At 37.6% G+C, this 18,443-nt stretch overlaps 1 protein-coding gene across 2 annotated transcripts; it reads left to right on the top strand.

Annotated features, from left to right (window-relative positions):
• Positions 1-237: 237 nt before the first annotated feature.
• On the top strand, positions 238-17,662 carry INPP5K (inositol polyphosphate-5-phosphatase K). Of its 2 annotated transcripts, XM_082776566.1 has the most exons (13): positions 238-342; positions 2,825-2,932; positions 3,594-3,702; positions 6,675-6,791; positions 7,126-7,298; positions 8,170-8,281; positions 8,848-8,957; positions 9,573-9,599; positions 11,286-11,478; positions 11,729-11,866; positions 12,403-12,486; positions 13,738-13,842; positions 14,895-17,662. In XM_082776566.1, exons 1-13 carry the CDS (start codon positions 308-310, stop codon positions 14,991-14,993), a joined length of 1,410 nt encoding a protein of 469 aa, XP_082632692.1. In that variant the 5' UTR covers positions 238-307; the 3' UTR covers positions 14,994-17,662. The 2 variants fall into 2 exon arrangements, with proteins under 2 accessions (XP_082632692.1, XP_082632693.1); XM_082776567.1 differs by lacking the exon at positions 9,573-9,599.
• Positions 17,663-18,443: the final 781 nt, after the last annotated feature.

Here is an 18,443-nt window from a genome sequence, read left to right as displayed (position 1 = left end):
CGGCCTCTTTTCTTGGGGACAGGGTGGATGAGGGGGGGTCCTGCTGGGTGGTGGTGCCCCTCAGGACTGCAGCGGGACCTCGGACCTCGCCCCCTCGGTCCTCCCGGGCGCCTGGCGGCGTCGCCGCCGCCCGTTCCCCGTGCTCCCGCCCCGTCACGGGGCCCGAGGGGCGCGGCAACGGCCGCCCGGCGACTGAGGGGAGGGAGAAGAAGGGAGGGAGAAAGCCGAAGGGAGGCCGAGGGCGAGGCCGGGGGCTCCCCGGTGCCCCCTCTGCTGCGCGTCCCTGACTGGAGCCGTGGCGGCGGGGATGGAGCCCGCGCGGCCGGCGCTGAGGGGACTGAGGTGAGGTGAGGGGGGGGGGGAGGCGGGACCGAGCGCGGCTTCTCGGGCTGGGAGAAAACAGGGGAGGCTTTGCGGAATTACCTCAGAATTAGCGAAACCTGCGGTCCTGCTCATTAACTGGGGTGTTAGGCTGCTTGGCGAGGTTACGTGGTCACATGAAATGGGGGAGAAAAGCTGATTGTCCGGGCTGAAAGCTGTGGTGCCGGGGGCGCCTCAGGGGGGGATTGTTTGGGACCTGGGGATTTTGGGGAGACCTACTTAGCGTTTAATGAGGGCAGAAACCCGCTGTGCTTGCTGGTAACGTGTCAGGTGTCTTAAATTCTCAACTTGTGAGGAGGGAAGAACTCGAATACATCTTTCACTTCTGCTCTTAATGTTGTTTTTTATGTTGCGTCTTCTTTGAAGATAAGTTGTGGCGGCACAACCGGTGACGGCACGCATTTGGTTGAATAAATATTCTACGCAAAAGGGATTTGAATAACTGTATAACAGGAAAAATAATTAAAAACAAAAAAAAGCCAAAAAAAGCCTAACAGAAAGATTTATTCACAGATCTTAAAGCCACAATACCACAGTATTATAAATAGAAAGAATCCTCTGCTGTTTGATTATTGCAGGGGTCAGTGACACCAAATGCCCTCAATAACTTGCTCGTTTTGAAGGATGTGTTTGCAGAAGGCGTGCTTGGCACTAAAGTCCATTAGTATTGAAAGTCTCCGTGATAGTTTGGGCAGTACTGTAACATTCCTCTGGCAAAGGATTTTTTTTGTAGTATCAAGTGAAAATTGGGATCGCCGCAGCCTTCCCCCATCACTATGGGCAGTGCCTGTGGGGTCTTGTGAGGTAGCAGGGGGCATCTGTAGGGCTTTGGGGTTGTGTAATGCTAAAGGTTGTTTGCAGGTGCGTTTGTGTTCCTCACTATTAAGTCTTTGTTGCAGACGTAGTTGTGACCTGCAGTGAAACTGGATTTTCATTCAAGTTTGTGCAAGTATTTTTTCCTTTGGTGTAAATTCTAGTACTGCGGTCTTTCCTCATGTTCTCATTAGGAAACTGGGCAATATAAGGAACTTGATTTCTGTCAGTAACAACTGATGACTCCAATGTTAATTCAGTTTTGTTTTCTCAGATAATTGTCTGAAGAAATTAACTGGGGGAGTTCCCAGGTGGTGTATCTCTTTGATGGCAGAGTGAGATCTGCAGTATGCAGACTTTTGTGGATCACTGAATTTGTGTGGGATGCAAGGTCACTTTCCATCTCTTCCACGTATATCGTGTGTCACCTTGATTAGGCAGTTGATTAGGGCATAAAAATATTGCCATAAGGGGCATAGTGGCATAAGTTTCATTATTTAGTCATCCAGCAGTGTTTGTAGGGTTCAATAAGATGAATGGAAAATTAACAGCTTAGGTTTTTTAAGCCTTACCTGTAACAAGATTGATGGTAAAGCAAATCCCTTTTTAGAAGCTCTGATATTGAAATCACCATCTTAAATATATTTTTATAAAATAGACAAGTCCTATGGCATATGAATGTTTCTGATGCTGCTTGACAGCAGGTTTGCTTTCTTTTGGTCAAAACTGTGTACTTGTACGCTTAGAAGCTGGAGATTATATTTTTGCTAACCTGCGGATAGAGGCACATGATTGATTCAAAGCAACAATAACTTCTTTTAAATCGTGAGCTTACAGAATTAGCCACACTAAATCTATTAGGAAGAAACAATTCAGTGTGTGAGGTAGGATGTGGTTGCAGCTTTTGTAACAAGCTATTGAGCGTGGTGGTAATGCTACGGGTTGTTTTTTTTTCAGCATTGCTGCATCTACTTTTGGCCTTTTGCATTAGAAGCAATGCTGAATTTCACATGAGTGAAAACTTGATCTGGAAGACCGTTAGCCATCTGTTCCTTTTGTGCTCAAGATTTTAATGGGCTAGTCCTTCAGAGCGTAGTTATTCTTTTCTTTTGAGCAAATGGCATCCTTTGGTAGTGAAGATGCACTTGAAGATTCAGCAGCCCTCTCCCTGCATGATTTAGAAAGCCTGCACAACATCCGCAGCCGGTCTGCGAGTTTCAGCAGCACAGGGTCCAGCAGCCGCTTGCAGCTCCGTCAACGGGTGGCCCAACTTATGGCTTGCGTAGAGGATATCAGCTCAGATGATGAGATTCACGAAGAAGTGTCTCGCACTCTAGATGAAGCTTTCCTTATCTGGGGGAAAAAGCTGAAAGAGAAGTGGCAAGAATTCAGGTTTTGCTCCCTCTAGTTGATTGGCTTTGTGTTTTGTTTTTGGTTGTTGGTTTTTTTTTTTTGGTTTGGTTTTAATGCTAGCCAATAAATAGATTTGAGATTGATGAGAAGTGGCAGAAAATCTTCATTTTCTGTAGACAGAAATTCCGTGGGGAAAGTAGATTCATATAGGGCTACCTATTAATCTTTAAATTTTAGCAGTGGTTTTGTATGATTTTGTTTGCTTGTTTGTTTGTAGGCTGCACTTAGTTACCTGGAATGTGGGCACAGCTTCTCCACCTCCTGATGTCACTAGTTTACTTCAGCTCAACTCACTGGGCCCAACTATGGATATGTATGTTATAGGGTAAGTATATGTTCAAGAACTTGCTTTTTAAGTCTCTTGCAAAACTGCTAAGTTTCAGCAGCTTGCTGTTGGTTTCGGGAAGACTGTACAGTGTGAGTTGCCACCCAGGAGGTGGTTTAATATCAAGCCTAGCAGAAGGTGAAGACTAGAATTAGTGACTTAGAACAGAGATGATTTATAGCAAGAGAATCTTCTCTCCTTTCTGTTGTTTCATGACAAAATAGAGAATAACTTTTTCTAAACACACAAATTAAAAATTATTTCAGCTGTTGTTGACATTGCATAGAGCATAAGCATATTCCTTTTGATATGAAAGTTATCCAAAATTCAGTGTGTTTTAAAGAAGTAATTGCAAAGTCATTATGCGCAATCGGACATGTTTTCCAAACTCACTTGAAATTTTTAAAACCTGAAAATCATGTTATTTGTTATAATAAATCTTAGCATTGCTTTAAACTGACTTCACGTTTTTATAAGCTCCTTTAACTTTGTTTTTCTCACTGTGATAGACCTGTGGATGCTTACAATTAAGACATTGAACAGCAGTGAGAAACTTTAGACTTAATGCTGGGAGAGGTCATTTGTGATCTGTGTTCTGATAAGGTCATATGAATTCTGTCAAAACCAGGTGGTACAGGGAGAGTAATCTTGATGTGTTCAGTCTACAGGAGGTGAACTCAAGAATCACAAATTTTTTGTCTGACTTGGCATTTGATGATCCATGGAGCATTTTTTTCATGACTGTGTTGTCTCCATTGGGATATATCAAGGTAATTGTTTATCTCTCATAAGCATTACGGCAGTGAAGGAAAACATCTCTAGATCCATTTATGCATATTTTTTTCTCAAACTCATTCCTCTCCATAAAAGATAAGTTGGTGTTTTTTGCACATGTCAGTCATTTCCGTATGTGCATGAATGTTAGAAATAATTCTCTGATACACTTGTGTTTTTCTACTTTATTGATAAAGACATTTAAAAATGTTCTCTATTATTGATAATCTGCTGAATTTTAGCAGTAAAAATTCAACTTTAAATTTATTTATTTCTCGTTTTGGAACTGTTGGGAAGCTTTGATGGAAGCCCAGCTGATAAACAGCAAGAAGTTGTTCAGATGTACTGGCAATGACCAGTTTAATTGCTGCAGAAGCATATGATGAGTTAAATAATCACTCCTGTCATAATGAGAATACATTCTCAAGGAACAGAGTCATGAAGTTTACTTAAAATTAAATGTGATGTAAACGTAACACTCAACAGCATATTTCCTGTGGCCACAATATATCTATCTCTCTCTTATTTGTAGAGAATTTTTTTGCTCTGTGCAGTATTGGGGAAGTGTATTGTGATTCTTCTAAGGTAGTCTGCTTAAGTACCTGCTTTCACTATAACTGTCCCAAGCAATGGCAGTGATTTTCGTTAAGATTGGTAAGGTTTCTTCCTTTTTTTTTTCCCCCCAACTTATTTGCAGGTGAAAATAGATTGCGTATATGTAAAATGGGATTTTAGCAGGGTATACAGATCATTCTGAAGACTTTATTTCAATTGAAGACCTAGAACATTGTATGGTAGCTTAAATGGCAGGATTTTTTGCTAATACATGGGGCATAAGGTCAGCTAAAGTACTGGCTGCTTTAGTAATGTGAATAGTAATGTAGGAGGGTATCCTGAATTTCCCTAATAAGTAGATATTAAAAGCCTTTTGAATATTTTACTGGTTTTCTAAATTGGGCATTGTTTCAAGGTGATTTTGCTGAGTTTATTATATTATCTGCATGTCAATGAGACTCAGTAGTTATGCAATTCTTTTAACTGTAATTAAACAAAACAAAGGACCTATTGGGAATTAATAAAAAGGAAAGAAAACATAGTTAATTCTAGAATAAGTCACTGCTGATGACGATTCAAAATCAGTCTGCAAGCTGATGTTCAGGACGTGTGTGCAGTTAAATAGAATTTCTAGTGGCATGCATGGTTGATTTTGAATTCTAATTTATAAATGCAGCACTTTGGACACACTGAGGAATGCATGCTGCCACCTAATGGTTTTCAGCGGGACTGGATTAGCTCTCATAATGAGAGGAGAACGAGGTCATTGACATGTCTTTCATGTTACTGGCAGGCCAGGTCAAAATCAAAACAGGCAGGAGAGCTCACCCTAGGACTCATCTGCGAAGTTGGCTGATTTAGAGAGGAGCAGTTACCTGTTGTGTGCTGAACTGTGACGAGGCTGGGTGTAGGGGACTATTAGTCACCCTTGGGCATCCTGTCCCCTCAGTAACAGGGTCTGTTTCCACAGTGTGAGGTTGGTTGGGATTGGTCAGTTCTTTCACAATAAACATCCCCTCTATAAAAGGTTTTTACTTAATTTGGCACTGCCTATTGGTGCGAATTATGCCAGTTCCAGCAGAGGAGAGATCTGTTGTGTTTTGACGCTCAACACCTGTAAAGGGAAGAGGTGTCATAGTGGTCTGTGGATCTGGAGAAATGTCTGGAGACCAGCCCAGAGCAGATTGAAATGTAGCAAATAACCTTGAGCTTGGGAAAACAGAAAGAGTTGAGCCCCAGGACCAGGTCTCTTTACTGAATAAGGTCTATAAAGGGACTGAAAAATACTGTATCTCATCAACAAAACTTTGGATACAAAATTTTATTTGATTCTATACAAATATTTGTTATCTAGTAACTGTGATTCATCATTTTGTTACACTGTTTAGTATTTTATTGGGTTCAAGGACAATGAAAATGGTAACGTGTATTCTCAAATCACTTAACTGTGTAGATGTGGAGGCAAAGAGTGAAGGAATTCTGTAGTAAAATTTGGGCTCAGTTGGTATATTTCTGCAGTTCTATAGTCAGTGTTAATAATGGTTTTTATTCTTACATAGTCTGTCTCTAAGTTCACCCAACTCAAAATTGACCAATTGAAATGTGCATTTTAAATTGGATCATTATCATTAAAACAAACGCTGAGTTTCCTGTCTTTTGGCAGGGACAACATAAAGTTAAAATTCATAAATTTTGATGATCGTCTTCGTTACACTGTCTTCACAAAAAAAGAAAGCCCAAACCAAACATACCTTAAATGTATATTGAAGCTGAAATAGCGTCTTATGTCCTATGTGAGCATCTTTGCTTTGAAGTGTTCAGTACACCATTTTTTAAAGGAATAACAGGCTACTGAGATACTCCTATTTACAGCTTGCTGTTTTTGCAGATGCCTAGGAGCAACTGCCATGCCTGCTAGGTATTGTAATGGGATTTAGAGTGATCAGTTATGTGCTGAAGGATGTTTCAGTTTGAAAGATTTGCTTCTGTCGGAGAACTTGTAGGTGTGCAATATTATAAAATGGGTGAAAAATGAAGGATTTGGTTCTTCATGAACAGGCTGCTCAGAGAGAAGTGAGGCTAGTGAGGCAGAATAAAGGTCTGCAGAAATGTTTTGACAAACACATTTTGAGGTCAACTTCATGTTTGCAGTATAATACACTAATGTTAATTAAGAGATAATGTTAATTTAGAGATTCATCAAAAATTTGTTTATGAATAAGTCTACTGTAGGAACATATGCTTCACAGCACTGAAATGTGTCTGCATGTACGATGTCCCAGTACTGATGCCAGGCTTGGCAAAGGGATTGCATGATTTCTGCTCTGGCATTCCTTACCTAACAGCTCCTATGAAGTACATCCAAAGAGTTCCAAATTGCTCTCTGGAAACAACCATTTTGTATCTTTTCCAGCTCTCCTCCGTTCGCATGCAGGGACTGCTACTTCTGATCTTTGTGAAGCACGTCCACCTTCCTTTCATCCGGGACGTTCATACCCACTACACACGCACAGGCCTGTATGGATACTGGGTAAAGAAACAACCGAGACTTGATTGCCTAAATTGGTTACTTGTGCTTATGAGGCTGTGTGCCTCTAAATGGTTTCGTGGTGGGAGAGAGGGTATATGGGTTACTTAAAAATGAATAAGCAGTGAGACTCAGTTGTTTGAACCTGGTATGCAAATGTGTAGCACAGACCATAATATTTTAACAGTGTATTAGCTGATATACAACAACTTAGATTTTAATTAACACAATTTATTCCCATATAAATATCTAAAAAAAATAAATCTTGCTGTTATTAACTATTGTGTTTGCAGTTGTTGACTGTGGATTTAGAGAACATTAATTTTCTGTGTTCCAGGGGAATAAAGGAGGAGTCACCATTCGCATGTCCCTCTATGGTCACACAGTTTGCTTCATAAACTGCCATTTGCCAGCACACATGGAGAACACAGAGCAACGACTGGATGACTTTGAAAAAATCCTGGAAATGCAGTTTGAAGGAGAGAATATTCCAAGTACCTTGGACCATGAGTGAGTTGTTCTGACTCTATTCTGTCTGTATTGTTTTTATCTGTTAAATGGTAGACTCGTGTACCAAAGAGTTTGGGTTTGGGAGTTTTGATGCATCATTGTTATTTTAAATGCCTTTTCAGAATTAATCCTGAATATTAGGAGGCCAGGCTGAAAAAACTGGCCTGAAGTCTATTTTGCCAGACTGTTCTCTTCCAATCCTGAAGAGAAGAGGCTCCATATGCCAGAGGCTAGAGAACTTTAGAAGCTTATTTATACCAAAAATAGTCTAGATCACTATTAAATGACTGTTTTCCTCCCGTTTTTGGAGGAGATTTGTGATGTTGTTTTGGTATGTTTTTATTCCTGTAAAAATTCTAGTATCTAGCTGAGGGCTTCTCAGCCTTTAAATTCTTGATTGATGATTTCTGTAGTTATATGAATTATACTTACTTCAGGTGTCTCACCATTTCTTTCAACAATTTTTAATTAAATTATTTATGTATTTCATTGTTTTCATGTGAGGATTCCCCACGTAATGCTGGAATCTAAGGATTATAATAGAACTATTTAAAAATGAGTTGAGACAAAATGTTTTAGATGTTGGTGGGGTTTTTTGTTTATACCCATAAAACTACCAGGCCAGATAAAGTGATATTTCATACCTATTCTAGATTTAATTGTTAATGACTTCATTAAAATTATGTAAATATATATGACGCAACTTTCAAATCATTAGTTTTCCTATCCTAGTATAAGTGTTTGATATTTCTATTTAATGTTTCATTTTCTTGATAGTGCCTGTTGAATTCTTCCCTCGTGAGTTAATCAGTTCCTACAAATCTTCTGCCTTTGTGTGTTTTTTGTTTGATTTGTTTTGTTTTGTTTTTAGCATTCTCTTCTGGTTTGGAGATTTGAACTTCCGGATAGCAGATTATGGCATACATTTTGTCCGAGAATCAATAAATAACAAGCGTTACAATTTGCTGTGGGAGAAAGACCAGGTATGTTGTATTAATTTGTTATGTTTTTTAAATTACTTCTATTATTATTTTTAAATGAATACAAACACACCGTAGTAATTAGCATTAGTTCTTGAGTTTCTCATTTCTATTAAAGACACAAATTCAGAGTAGTCTTGAGGTGGAACAGATCTATCTGTTTGCTCTTTCATTTCTCAGTCATAAACCTCATTTAATTACAATCTTTTTCTGCCTTTGTTTAATTTCTTACTCATTTACAGTGTTTGTGTTTGACTGAAGCTTTCTTTGAACTTCATGTCTTGTGAATTGTTCCTCACATTAATTTCTCCTTCTTTTCTGCTCCCAAGAATTGTTTTTAAGAGACTCTTATTCTGGCATTTGATCAGAACTGCTACAAAACTTTTAAAGAGATCATGTCAGGAGTTCTAGCAGTAACAAAGAGACACTTCTGAATTTACTTTTTCAAATATCTTATACTGACTGAGATGTTGAATTCTTCTTGGAAAATGCTTTCTCAGTTCCTTTCCCAATTAACTTCTAAGCTCCAATTTTTAAATGTAACTAAAAGTTGCTTTTTATTTCCGCAGTTAAATATGGCAAAAAAGAAAGAAGCATTTCTTCAGGAATTCATAGAGGGTCCTCTGCAGTTTAAACCCACCTACAAGTTTGACCTTTATTCAGATGTATATGATACAAGGTAAAAGCACAGTAAGATTTGTTCAGACATGGAGTATTACAACATGGTACTTGAGTGATATATAACTTTGCTAAACAAACGTAAATTTCCTGAATGCGCTAGTTAACTGAAGCTGTTGAGCTATTCTGATAGGCTCATTCAGTGGACAAATCTGAACATTTCTAAAGAAGCCTGAGCCTACTGATTGCACGAGAGGAGCAGGAGTGAAAAGAGTGAAAAAAGTGAAAAAGAAAGCCCAGCTTTCTTTTTGGAAAGACTAGATTAACAGGATAAACTAGTACTTGTTTAAAATGTGTGTTATTTTTTTGTTTTTTGTCTTTAATACTAAAATCATCCTTTGATTATCAGAAATAAGCAAAAAGGAAAAGAGTAATCATCTGCATTTTTTTGTTTGCCGTCTCTACATAAGCATTTTATTTGATACTGCTTGCATTTGAAAATAAATGCAAATGTGTCTTTATAAATAATTTTAAGTTGTAAAATGGAGTAGCTTAAGTTTCCAAAGGTTTTCTCTGACACTGAAGTTTGCTGTTAAGTATAAATCTTACGTTTCAAGAGAAGGACAAGTTCCTGTCCAAACAGGGGTTTTGTACTGATCTTTTTCTTTATTTCCAGAGAGCAGAAGTCCCTGTTTTGGTTTAAGTAAGAAGATAACCTTCTGGATTTCATAGATTTGTAAATATTTCAGAATCAAAACAATGCTCCTTCTGAGCTTTTGATTTGATTTTTGTGAAATATTTGAAAATCAGATGACAGCTGATTTTCTTCAGGATTTTCTGAACCTGTCTGAAAGCTGTAGTGTTATCTACTCTGCTGTTGCACTTAGTCTTTGAAGTTTGTTTGGATCCAAAGACGTTTTGCTCTCTAATTGAGTGTAAAGCGAGATAATGGGACTTGCAATAAATCCATTTAACAAAAAAATGCATAAAAATCCAAAACTAGAAATTCTAAGGATGATTCACAGCCTAATAGTCTGTGTTGGCTTACTTACAGAACAGAATGTATGCTTATGCATACTGTGTGCTTTCTGCTGTTGCTGCCAGAGGTATTCTGGTTGGATGGGGGCATGATCATTAGATCTCAAGACACTTGGGTCTTTTGAGCATCACTGAAAAGTGTGCTTCACATTTAATCTTTGATGCTTTTTCTATGTGGATTTTGAGTTTTTCTTTCCCACCTAGTATGCCATTTTCTCTAAAATAGTGAGTGTATTAACTTTAAGCTGTTCTTTTGGTATTTTCTTGCACAGCAGAGCAGACATATGGCAGCTCATAAAGATTTCTGTCGGTTTATGTAATTACTGGAGTGAGCGGGATATAGCCCCTTAGTCATTTAAAATCTTTCCACCTTATTAAAGGTGAGTCAGACTTGTATATGGGAAGGGGTGAAACACAAATATGTTGAATATTGAACTAAATGGCATTTCCAGTTTGTGATTTTGATATTAAACTGACAGTTTTCCTTACACATCCTGCTCATTAACTTCTATAATTCAATCTAGTCCATTCTAATTCCTCTTCCATAGGGTATGATCTTTTCTCCATTTCAATTTGAAGTGATACATCCATACAGAGAGTTGCTGTTAAGGCTTCCTCCCACTACAGAGAGAACCACCGAAGGCTCATGTCTTCTGTTGTTATTGATATGGTATAAAAGGAAACTCTGAATTATGATTGCAGCTTGATATACAGTACAGTCGCAGGCACAATGTTATCGATTACGGGATTTTTATAGTCTCTTGTTATGGGACAGCAATGGCTTGCAGACTTGGAATACAGACTAGTGCAGGTTAGAGGAAAACATTGCTGTGTCACGTGCGATTAATATAAGTTACCTAAGTTTGTCCAATTTCAGTTTTTAAAGTAAACTTGTTCTCAAAAATTTTCAATAGTTTCAAATACCATTCAGACTCTTCCCACGTCTTTAAGTTTATGCCCCTTTCCTCAGACTGACCATACATTTGAAGCTTAGGGCAGTTGTTGAATCATCTCAACATTCTTGCATGTTCTTACGGAGTGTATTAGGAGAAAGTATCATTTCCTGTACAAAGCTGACTAACCCATTGGAATGCCCTTCTCCCATTCATTTTACTCCTCTTTCAGAAACCTATGAAACTTACCTCCAGTACATGGAGTTGCATTCAAATTGAAGAATCCTTGGTTGTAAAGCATGTTGAACAGAGCTGTAAAATGAAGGTTGGATACGATTGCCTTCTTATATTAATACATATCTGACAGTCTTTCAACTATGAGTAGATTTTGCACACTATTTTTAGCTTTTCACACTGTTTTTTTCTTCTCATTTCACTTTTATACTTTATTTCTGTAGCGAGAAGAAAAGGAAGCCAGCATGGACTGATAGAATTCTTTGGAGAGTGAAAAATCTCTGCCAGCATGCATCAAAAGAAGGCGAATTCTCTGAAGAAGAACAGACAATTTCTGTTACGTTGAATAACTATATCAGTCACATGAGCTATGGAATCAGCGATCACAAACCTGTTACAGGAACTTTTGGGCTTGAGGTGATGTCCCACTTTTGTTGTTTTAAAAATAAAATTGTTTTTCTACACAGTTTAAAAAAAGAAAAACCATTTTTCTACACATTCTAAGTCTTAATCTCTGTGTTTTGTTCTGATTAAAGTGAAGGCAGCAAATTGCTTTCAGGTTATTTCCATTGGTTTAAGAGTACCACAGCAGGTGTGGCAGAGAATAGAAAAGAACAACTGAAAGAAAAACAGACTTGACTGACTTTAAGTTTTGTTCTCTTTCTAGCTGAAGCCTCTTCTAACAGATCCTTTGATCACACTGAATCCTGAGGGTGAGTGGAGCGCAGAGCATGACGTTCTGATCCGCTATTCTGCAGTGCCTGAATTCTCAAGCAGTGCTTGGGACTGGATTGGACTCTTTAAGGTAACATTCCTGCATTGTGGCTCTTTAATGAAGATGGTGGATATGACAGGAAGAGATAGTTGATAGTCTTCTGGCATAGGACACTGTGATTCTTGCTAGTGGAAAGCTTTCCAAAATAGTCTTGTATCCTTGATTGCTGGTAGGTTCTGTATGTGAGAGTTTAGTTGCCTCTCAAGATGACTGTGAACTTTTACACAGTCTTTTAATTTTCTGCTAAAATAATGTGGTGATGTGCGTGAGTAAAATGGTTGTCAGGAGCTGTGAAATGGAATTGCCTTCCCTTAATGCTTATGGTTCAAAAGATTTACTCGAGAGAGAGAACAAATGAAAGGAAGTCAGTGAAAATGTGTGACAACAGGCCATTCCCATCCTCTCAGAAATTAAAGATATCTGCCAGCCCCCAACTGTGTTCATCCTAAAAACAAAATGTTTTATCTAGTGCAGTGAATAACCGTGCCTCTCACATCTTTGAGTTTTCCATGTGACACATTTTTTGTTTCCTTCAGAAAGCTGATGGTTCACATCTTTCTTTGTAGGTGGCTTTCAAGCATGTGAATGACTATGTTACTTATGCTTGGGTAGAAGATGATGAAATTTCTTCTAACAAGGACAGCAAACAAGTAAGCCAATTTGTTTCTTTCTAGTGTAGTTTCTTACAGAACATTATTCAAGGATCTCTTTGTTCCATATCTTCTTCTTCTGGGTTTTGTTTCCTCTGATTTCCCAGTCAAACCTATCTGGGAATGATATTACTGTTTAATATACTTCTAAGTTGTTTTAATTTTCAGATAGTCCAGCATATGTTCTCAGGTATGATCATGTTGCTTAAAGTAACTGATGAAAAATATTGTTCCTGTAGCCACCTTTGATTTTATTTTGGTCTATTTCTGCCACAGAAATATGTAACTGGCCATTTTTTCATCCGATTGTCAAAGTTTCTCAATGTGTCTTAAATATTTATTTTATGATTTTTTCATTACATTTTCAGTACTGTAGGTACTTTGATTTGACAAACACAATTAGTGCCAGATGTCAAATACAGCTACTGATCAGTGCTTCTTAGACTTTTATTCATTTTGGCTGCTAAGTGTTTTGGCCTCATCTTATAAACTTCTCTGTTAAATAGCTTTCAAGTTGTGACAACTTAAAGCAATTTAAAAAATAATTTAAAAGTATTTTGCATACAAATGATCTGTATTTTGCTGAACAAATAGGAATTTAAATTTAATTTTGGGGGCAAAGTGGAAGGATGGATGAAACTTTCTGGACAATAATGGAAAGCGGTTGTTTCTTGTTAGAGGTTAAGTTAACATCAAGTTTATAAACAAGACCACAAATTGTCTTGTACTCGAGAGTCAGTATTCTGTCTCTCAAAATTTCTCTGACACTTTCTGACTCATCTCTGACTCTTTCCCATTACTAAGCTTAAAAATCTAAGCATTGTTAACATCGTTTTAGCAGGGTACTGTGGGAAGCAGTTCAGGAACCTTGAGTCTTTAGGACAGTACAAAACGGAGGTGGTGTGGCTGTTTCATGTAACACCTGTTTTTTGCCACCAGGAGGCAGTTCATCTCCCTCCTTGCTGCTTGTGTGGCCTTGCCTCTTCCCTTCTAACAACTCTTTCCTCTCACATCTTGCTGAACCAAGGCAGCTTGCTAACATGGTGAAGGATATTCACTTTTTTCTTCTTGGCTTTTCAGATGTTTTCCTGAATTATTTCTGTGCTCATCCTTTTTAGTTTATGTTTAAAAATTTGCTTATAAGCAGCAAGTACTGAATTTTATGGTTTCCTGAAAGGCAGAGACTACTTCTTGAAAGTTGTTTTCTCTGTGGAAATTACCCTTTGCCCCTGTTCTTATTTTTGCTGACAGGTTTACATGAGTGCTGCAGAAATTCCTGATGCAGGAGGAGAATTTTTGCTTTGTTACTACAGCAATAATTTGCAGGCAATAGTTGGTATCAGCCAGCCTTTTCAGGTAATACATTTGGAAGCTTTGATTAACTTTGGCTGGGATTTTTATATGCATCTGAACGTAGGTGTGTGCAACTGGGTTAATTCCATGGGAGATGGCAGCAGCAATAATTGCAAAAAGTGTATGTGCTGGCTAACAGCCAGTAAAAGAATTTGCTGATGTTCTAAAAGATTCTAAGTAGCTATTATTGCAGCACGTTGTTCTAATGAAATAAGGCAGCTCTCTCTCATCTTTAATTTTTTTGGAACTTCGTGCTCTGCCAGTTACGTCCCTGCTTTCCATAAAAATGAGAACTCCAAATGCTGCCAAGTTTCTGACAGATTGTGAGTGAACTTTTTCTGATCTCTTCTGTGGCAGGTTTGCATGGAAGTGCTTCCTGTATCACTTAAATTAGGGAAAGACAGGGCAGTTGGAATTCAAGTTATTTGTTTAACAGGCTTTGTTTAATTTCCGGAAGGTTAACTTAACCTGTACAGAGCAGATGAAGTGACCAATTGTCGCTTCTCTTTGCCAAAATCATTTTGTTTGTGCATCATTTCCCTTGCTGCCATGCTAACATGTTGTGGGATGGCTGAAATGGAAGTTCTATGTTGTTGTTGGATGAAGGGGGTTTTAGAAGGCTGTGACACTCTGTTACTGTAAGAGATACAGTAATGAAATTGCTGAGCTGGCTGGTAAACCTCAGTGATACTGTTCATCTGTTTCTTATCTATTGGTAAAAATTTTCTATTACATAGTCCAGTATTTCAGCTGTCTCGGAGCTTAAAATCTGTTACAAACTCTGCAGCATAGTTATCACTTCTGTGTGAATATAACACACCATATAAATATAATAAACTAAGTCACTTATAGGATACCTTTCTTTTTCCATGATGCTTAATGTTTTTATCTTATTAATGTTTTAATAGATTTTTAAAGCTTCATAATTTCTGCATATAAGCATTTTTTTTAGTTTTTATCAAATATGCAGCATATCTTTATATGATGGTATATCGATAGCATTTAGAAACAGTGTGTTGCCCTATTTAATTTTTCAACTATTGTTTTTCTTCTAGATTCAGCCAAATAGGACGTTAATAGAAAAGGATCTGGCACAGGAAGAGAACAGTTGGACTCAAACACCTGACAATCTGCAATCGCATATTGAGTTCTGAAGTCAGAAGGGGCATTCAGTGGTCCTGATTCAGGCGTCAGATGATTCTTTATGTCATAGTGATTATAAACTTTTACTCTTAGAAGATGGAGTAAGGCAGTGCAAGTAAGACAGGTAGGGCTGTTTGGAAACTGTGTAGAAGATAATTTATTGTGGAAGCATTTTTACTGTTACAGTGAGAGTAACTTACGTTAGATAGGAATTGTAAAAATAGCACCTAATGAATGCTGTGTGATTTAAGATGATACAGGCTTTTAATCCAGTGACTTAACCTAAGTTGCATTCTGTAATAGATTTTTAGGACTGTTTTGTTTCTTTTTTTTTTTTCCAGAGGATATTTTTATTTACAATACAGTATTCACTAAGCTGTAACCACTTAATCACTGATTTCTAGTTTTTTAGTTTAAATGAAGTTATTTAAAAATTATTTATTAGATATAGCTATCTAGCTTATTTTTAAAAAAAATTATTTGACTTTTAAATGTAAGCTAAGTACCTTATGGGAAACACATGTGGTAATAAGTCACAGAAAAACTTAATCTTTGGAGCGTGTAAATTTTCCTTCTGTAGTATGTCCCTTTTCTTCATGCCTTGCTGATACCTGTTCATAAGATTTTTCATTTTTAATTTTTCAAGCCTGAAATACTTCTATCGAAACACACTTTTCCTGTTTTATTTTGGGGGTATATTCTTCTTTTACAAAACACTTCATCATTTGTCCAAGCCTTTTCTCCCTTTGATTTTTTTTTTTTTTTAAGTAAAAATACTTTTATGTTGTTCCCTGGCTTGGAGTTAGACAGAATCTCAAAATTTCTGAAAGCAGTAGCTTCATTTGAGAAATGCTTTAGCACAGGTGGGCAGTTCATAGCTCATAAAGCACTTGTTGGCAGAGAGCTAGTGAACATGCTAACCCTGCCTCTTCTCTGCTGTATCATATTTATAAAGCTAAAGACATAGTTCATCCCTGATACTATTAGGCTACATTGTTGTTAGACATACTACACGAATTGACATGAAGTGACATGAATTATAAATGGAAAACATAGTGGAACAAGGTTTTTTCTATAGCATTATCTGTGCTATAGAAAGAGTTTTTTTACCAAAAATCGTGGAACTCTTTCACTTCTAGCAATCAGACTGCAAAATTTCTTTTCCTGGTGGTGCTTAGACTTGAATGTATCCTGTGCACTTGAGGGTGGAGATAGAATAAGAAAGATCAAGTACTTTTAAAAACCTGAAAGGTATTTGGCTTTAGAAATGGTTTTGTTTGTTGATGAGGAAAGGGAGGTCTTTGGAAAGGATTTAGAAGAGACACCACCGTTCCACAGAATCTCAGATTTCAGTGACAGAAAAGAGCACTTGTTAGTCTCCATGTTCTAGACACAGCTTTGAGTTACCTACTGTGTATGGTAAGTAAAGTTAGTTGCTAATCACCGTCTTGTTGGTTATGGATGGAAAAGAGAAAATTTGGCTCAAGTGGAAGAGTGAAGCAAAGGCTGCTGCTGCTGGTATGTTTATTGTGTGTCAAAACCGAGTGGTTTCTATTTTATTCTTATAGTCTTAGTTATTTCTGTTAGGATTCTTTTGCAATAGAAAGTGTATATCTTGATGGGAAATTTCTTTCTCAGTTGCTTCCTTATGTCATGCACTGTATAAAATCTTCTGGGATCCCAGAGTCTTTGTATATTGTGGAAACTATAATGGGTGAACTGGTTAGATTGTTGCAGTTTGGGGTTCAAGAGCACCTAGCCTCTGTAAATTTCAGTTAGTTGTATCTCAACTAATGCTTGGTGTTGGAAAATGTTTCCAGTTTTAAGTAGGGAGGTCAGGTTCAGAAAGATCCTGTGTTCATTGCATGGATTAAAACCGCCTTGAGGTTTACAGTGACATTCCTATTATACTTTGGAACAATATTAGAAACCGTTTTCACATTTGCAGCAGTCTTGCAAGGATTTGTGTTGCACTAAATCTTTCAGATATGTGACTTTTCATGGCAGTTACAGCATCAGACAAATCCGCCTGAAGTGCAAATAACTTGCAGGTTTTAAGTCGTTACTGTTTCTGTTTTTTTCTTGTGTAACTGTAATACCATGCTCTATGCAAGGAGATTCCCATGGAGAGCTCAAAGAACTGTGGTCTTTGAATTCCAGACCATAGCTGGTGATTTATTGTGGACCAAGATCCAGTTTCTTCTAATCAGGGTGCATCTGCCATTCACGAGCAGCTCAGAGGGGGAGCCATACAGCCGCTTTACATGGGCGAGAAACCCAAGCTCCTTAATGTTGTATGAGAACTGATAACTCTCTCAATCACTGGAGACAGAAGCTGCATTTTGTAAACTAATCCTTTGCGCCACGGGACTTCACTGAAAATGCCCACAGCAGCTGCGATTGAATCTGATCATGTGTTAGGAAGATGCTGTACAGAACTGTATACTTCTTTAAGATTATGCACACAGTAGCAGTTTTGTTTACTACTGTTACCTATGGTAGCTTTTCAAACTATTCCATGATCTGTAATGATGCATTTTCTAATGAAATTTATCTTTTTTTTTTTTTAAAAAAAAAAAAAAAAAAAAAAAGCACCTTTGATTGGATGTTATGATCACTGGAAATGTTTTTATACTCATGTGTTTTCTTTTCATGTATGACTAAAATAAATCCTGGCAGTGAAGTGTTCTACATGGCCTCGATTAATTTGAGAACAAAGACATTGGTTTGAGTGGGGAGAATCGATTCCATGCATGGTAACCTTTCTCCAAGAAACTCTGGTGATGTTTAATACTCACATACAGTAGTATTTTAGAATGGAAATGTCACTAATAACATATGTGGTAGGGCTTTGGACTGAAACAGAAAGCCAAAGGCAAATACTGCTTTTCTTTTGGATAAAACGGATTGATCTAAAAAGACTTTTTTTCCCCTTATAAATGAGACTAGTATTAAATGAACTTAAGTGATGCTGTAAGCATCTGTTTTGAGTTTTTCTCCCCCCTCCCTAGAAAAGGTATCTTAATACAAAATTCATCTGAAATAGTTGCATGTTTAAATTGTTGGAAAAAAAAAAAAAAAAGGTCCTCTTGCTGTTTTTTCCACCCCTAGGCCAAAATTTCAGTAATATTGAATTGCAGAGCACATGTTAGTAACAAAGGGGAACTAGCTTATTTGGTTGGCAACTTTGTTTGTTTGTTTTGTTAGAGACTTAGCACTTGATGGGTTCAAAATCTTTATTTCAGGAGAACCTGTTTTCCTTCAATTTGATCTGTACTTTGTGTCTGTGTTAGTGCAGCTCTGTTTATGCCAATGGAGTTATGCTCCCTTACACAGGGACAGGTTTATATGGCATGGTTCTCTGCGTTGTTGTTCTTTGTTTTTCCCTGAGAAAATGTATACAGGTGTGTTTTGGAAATTCTTCCCTAAATGAAGTATTGTACCAGAGAGTCAGGATTTTG

Source organism: Aythya marila (assembly GCF_965140915.1).
Source record: "Aythya marila genome assembly, chromosome: 20".
NCBI classification, from domain to species: domain Eukaryota; kingdom Metazoa; phylum Chordata; class Aves; order Anseriformes; family Anatidae; genus Aythya; species Aythya marila.
This window is presented reverse-complemented; position numbering and strand designations above follow the sequence as displayed.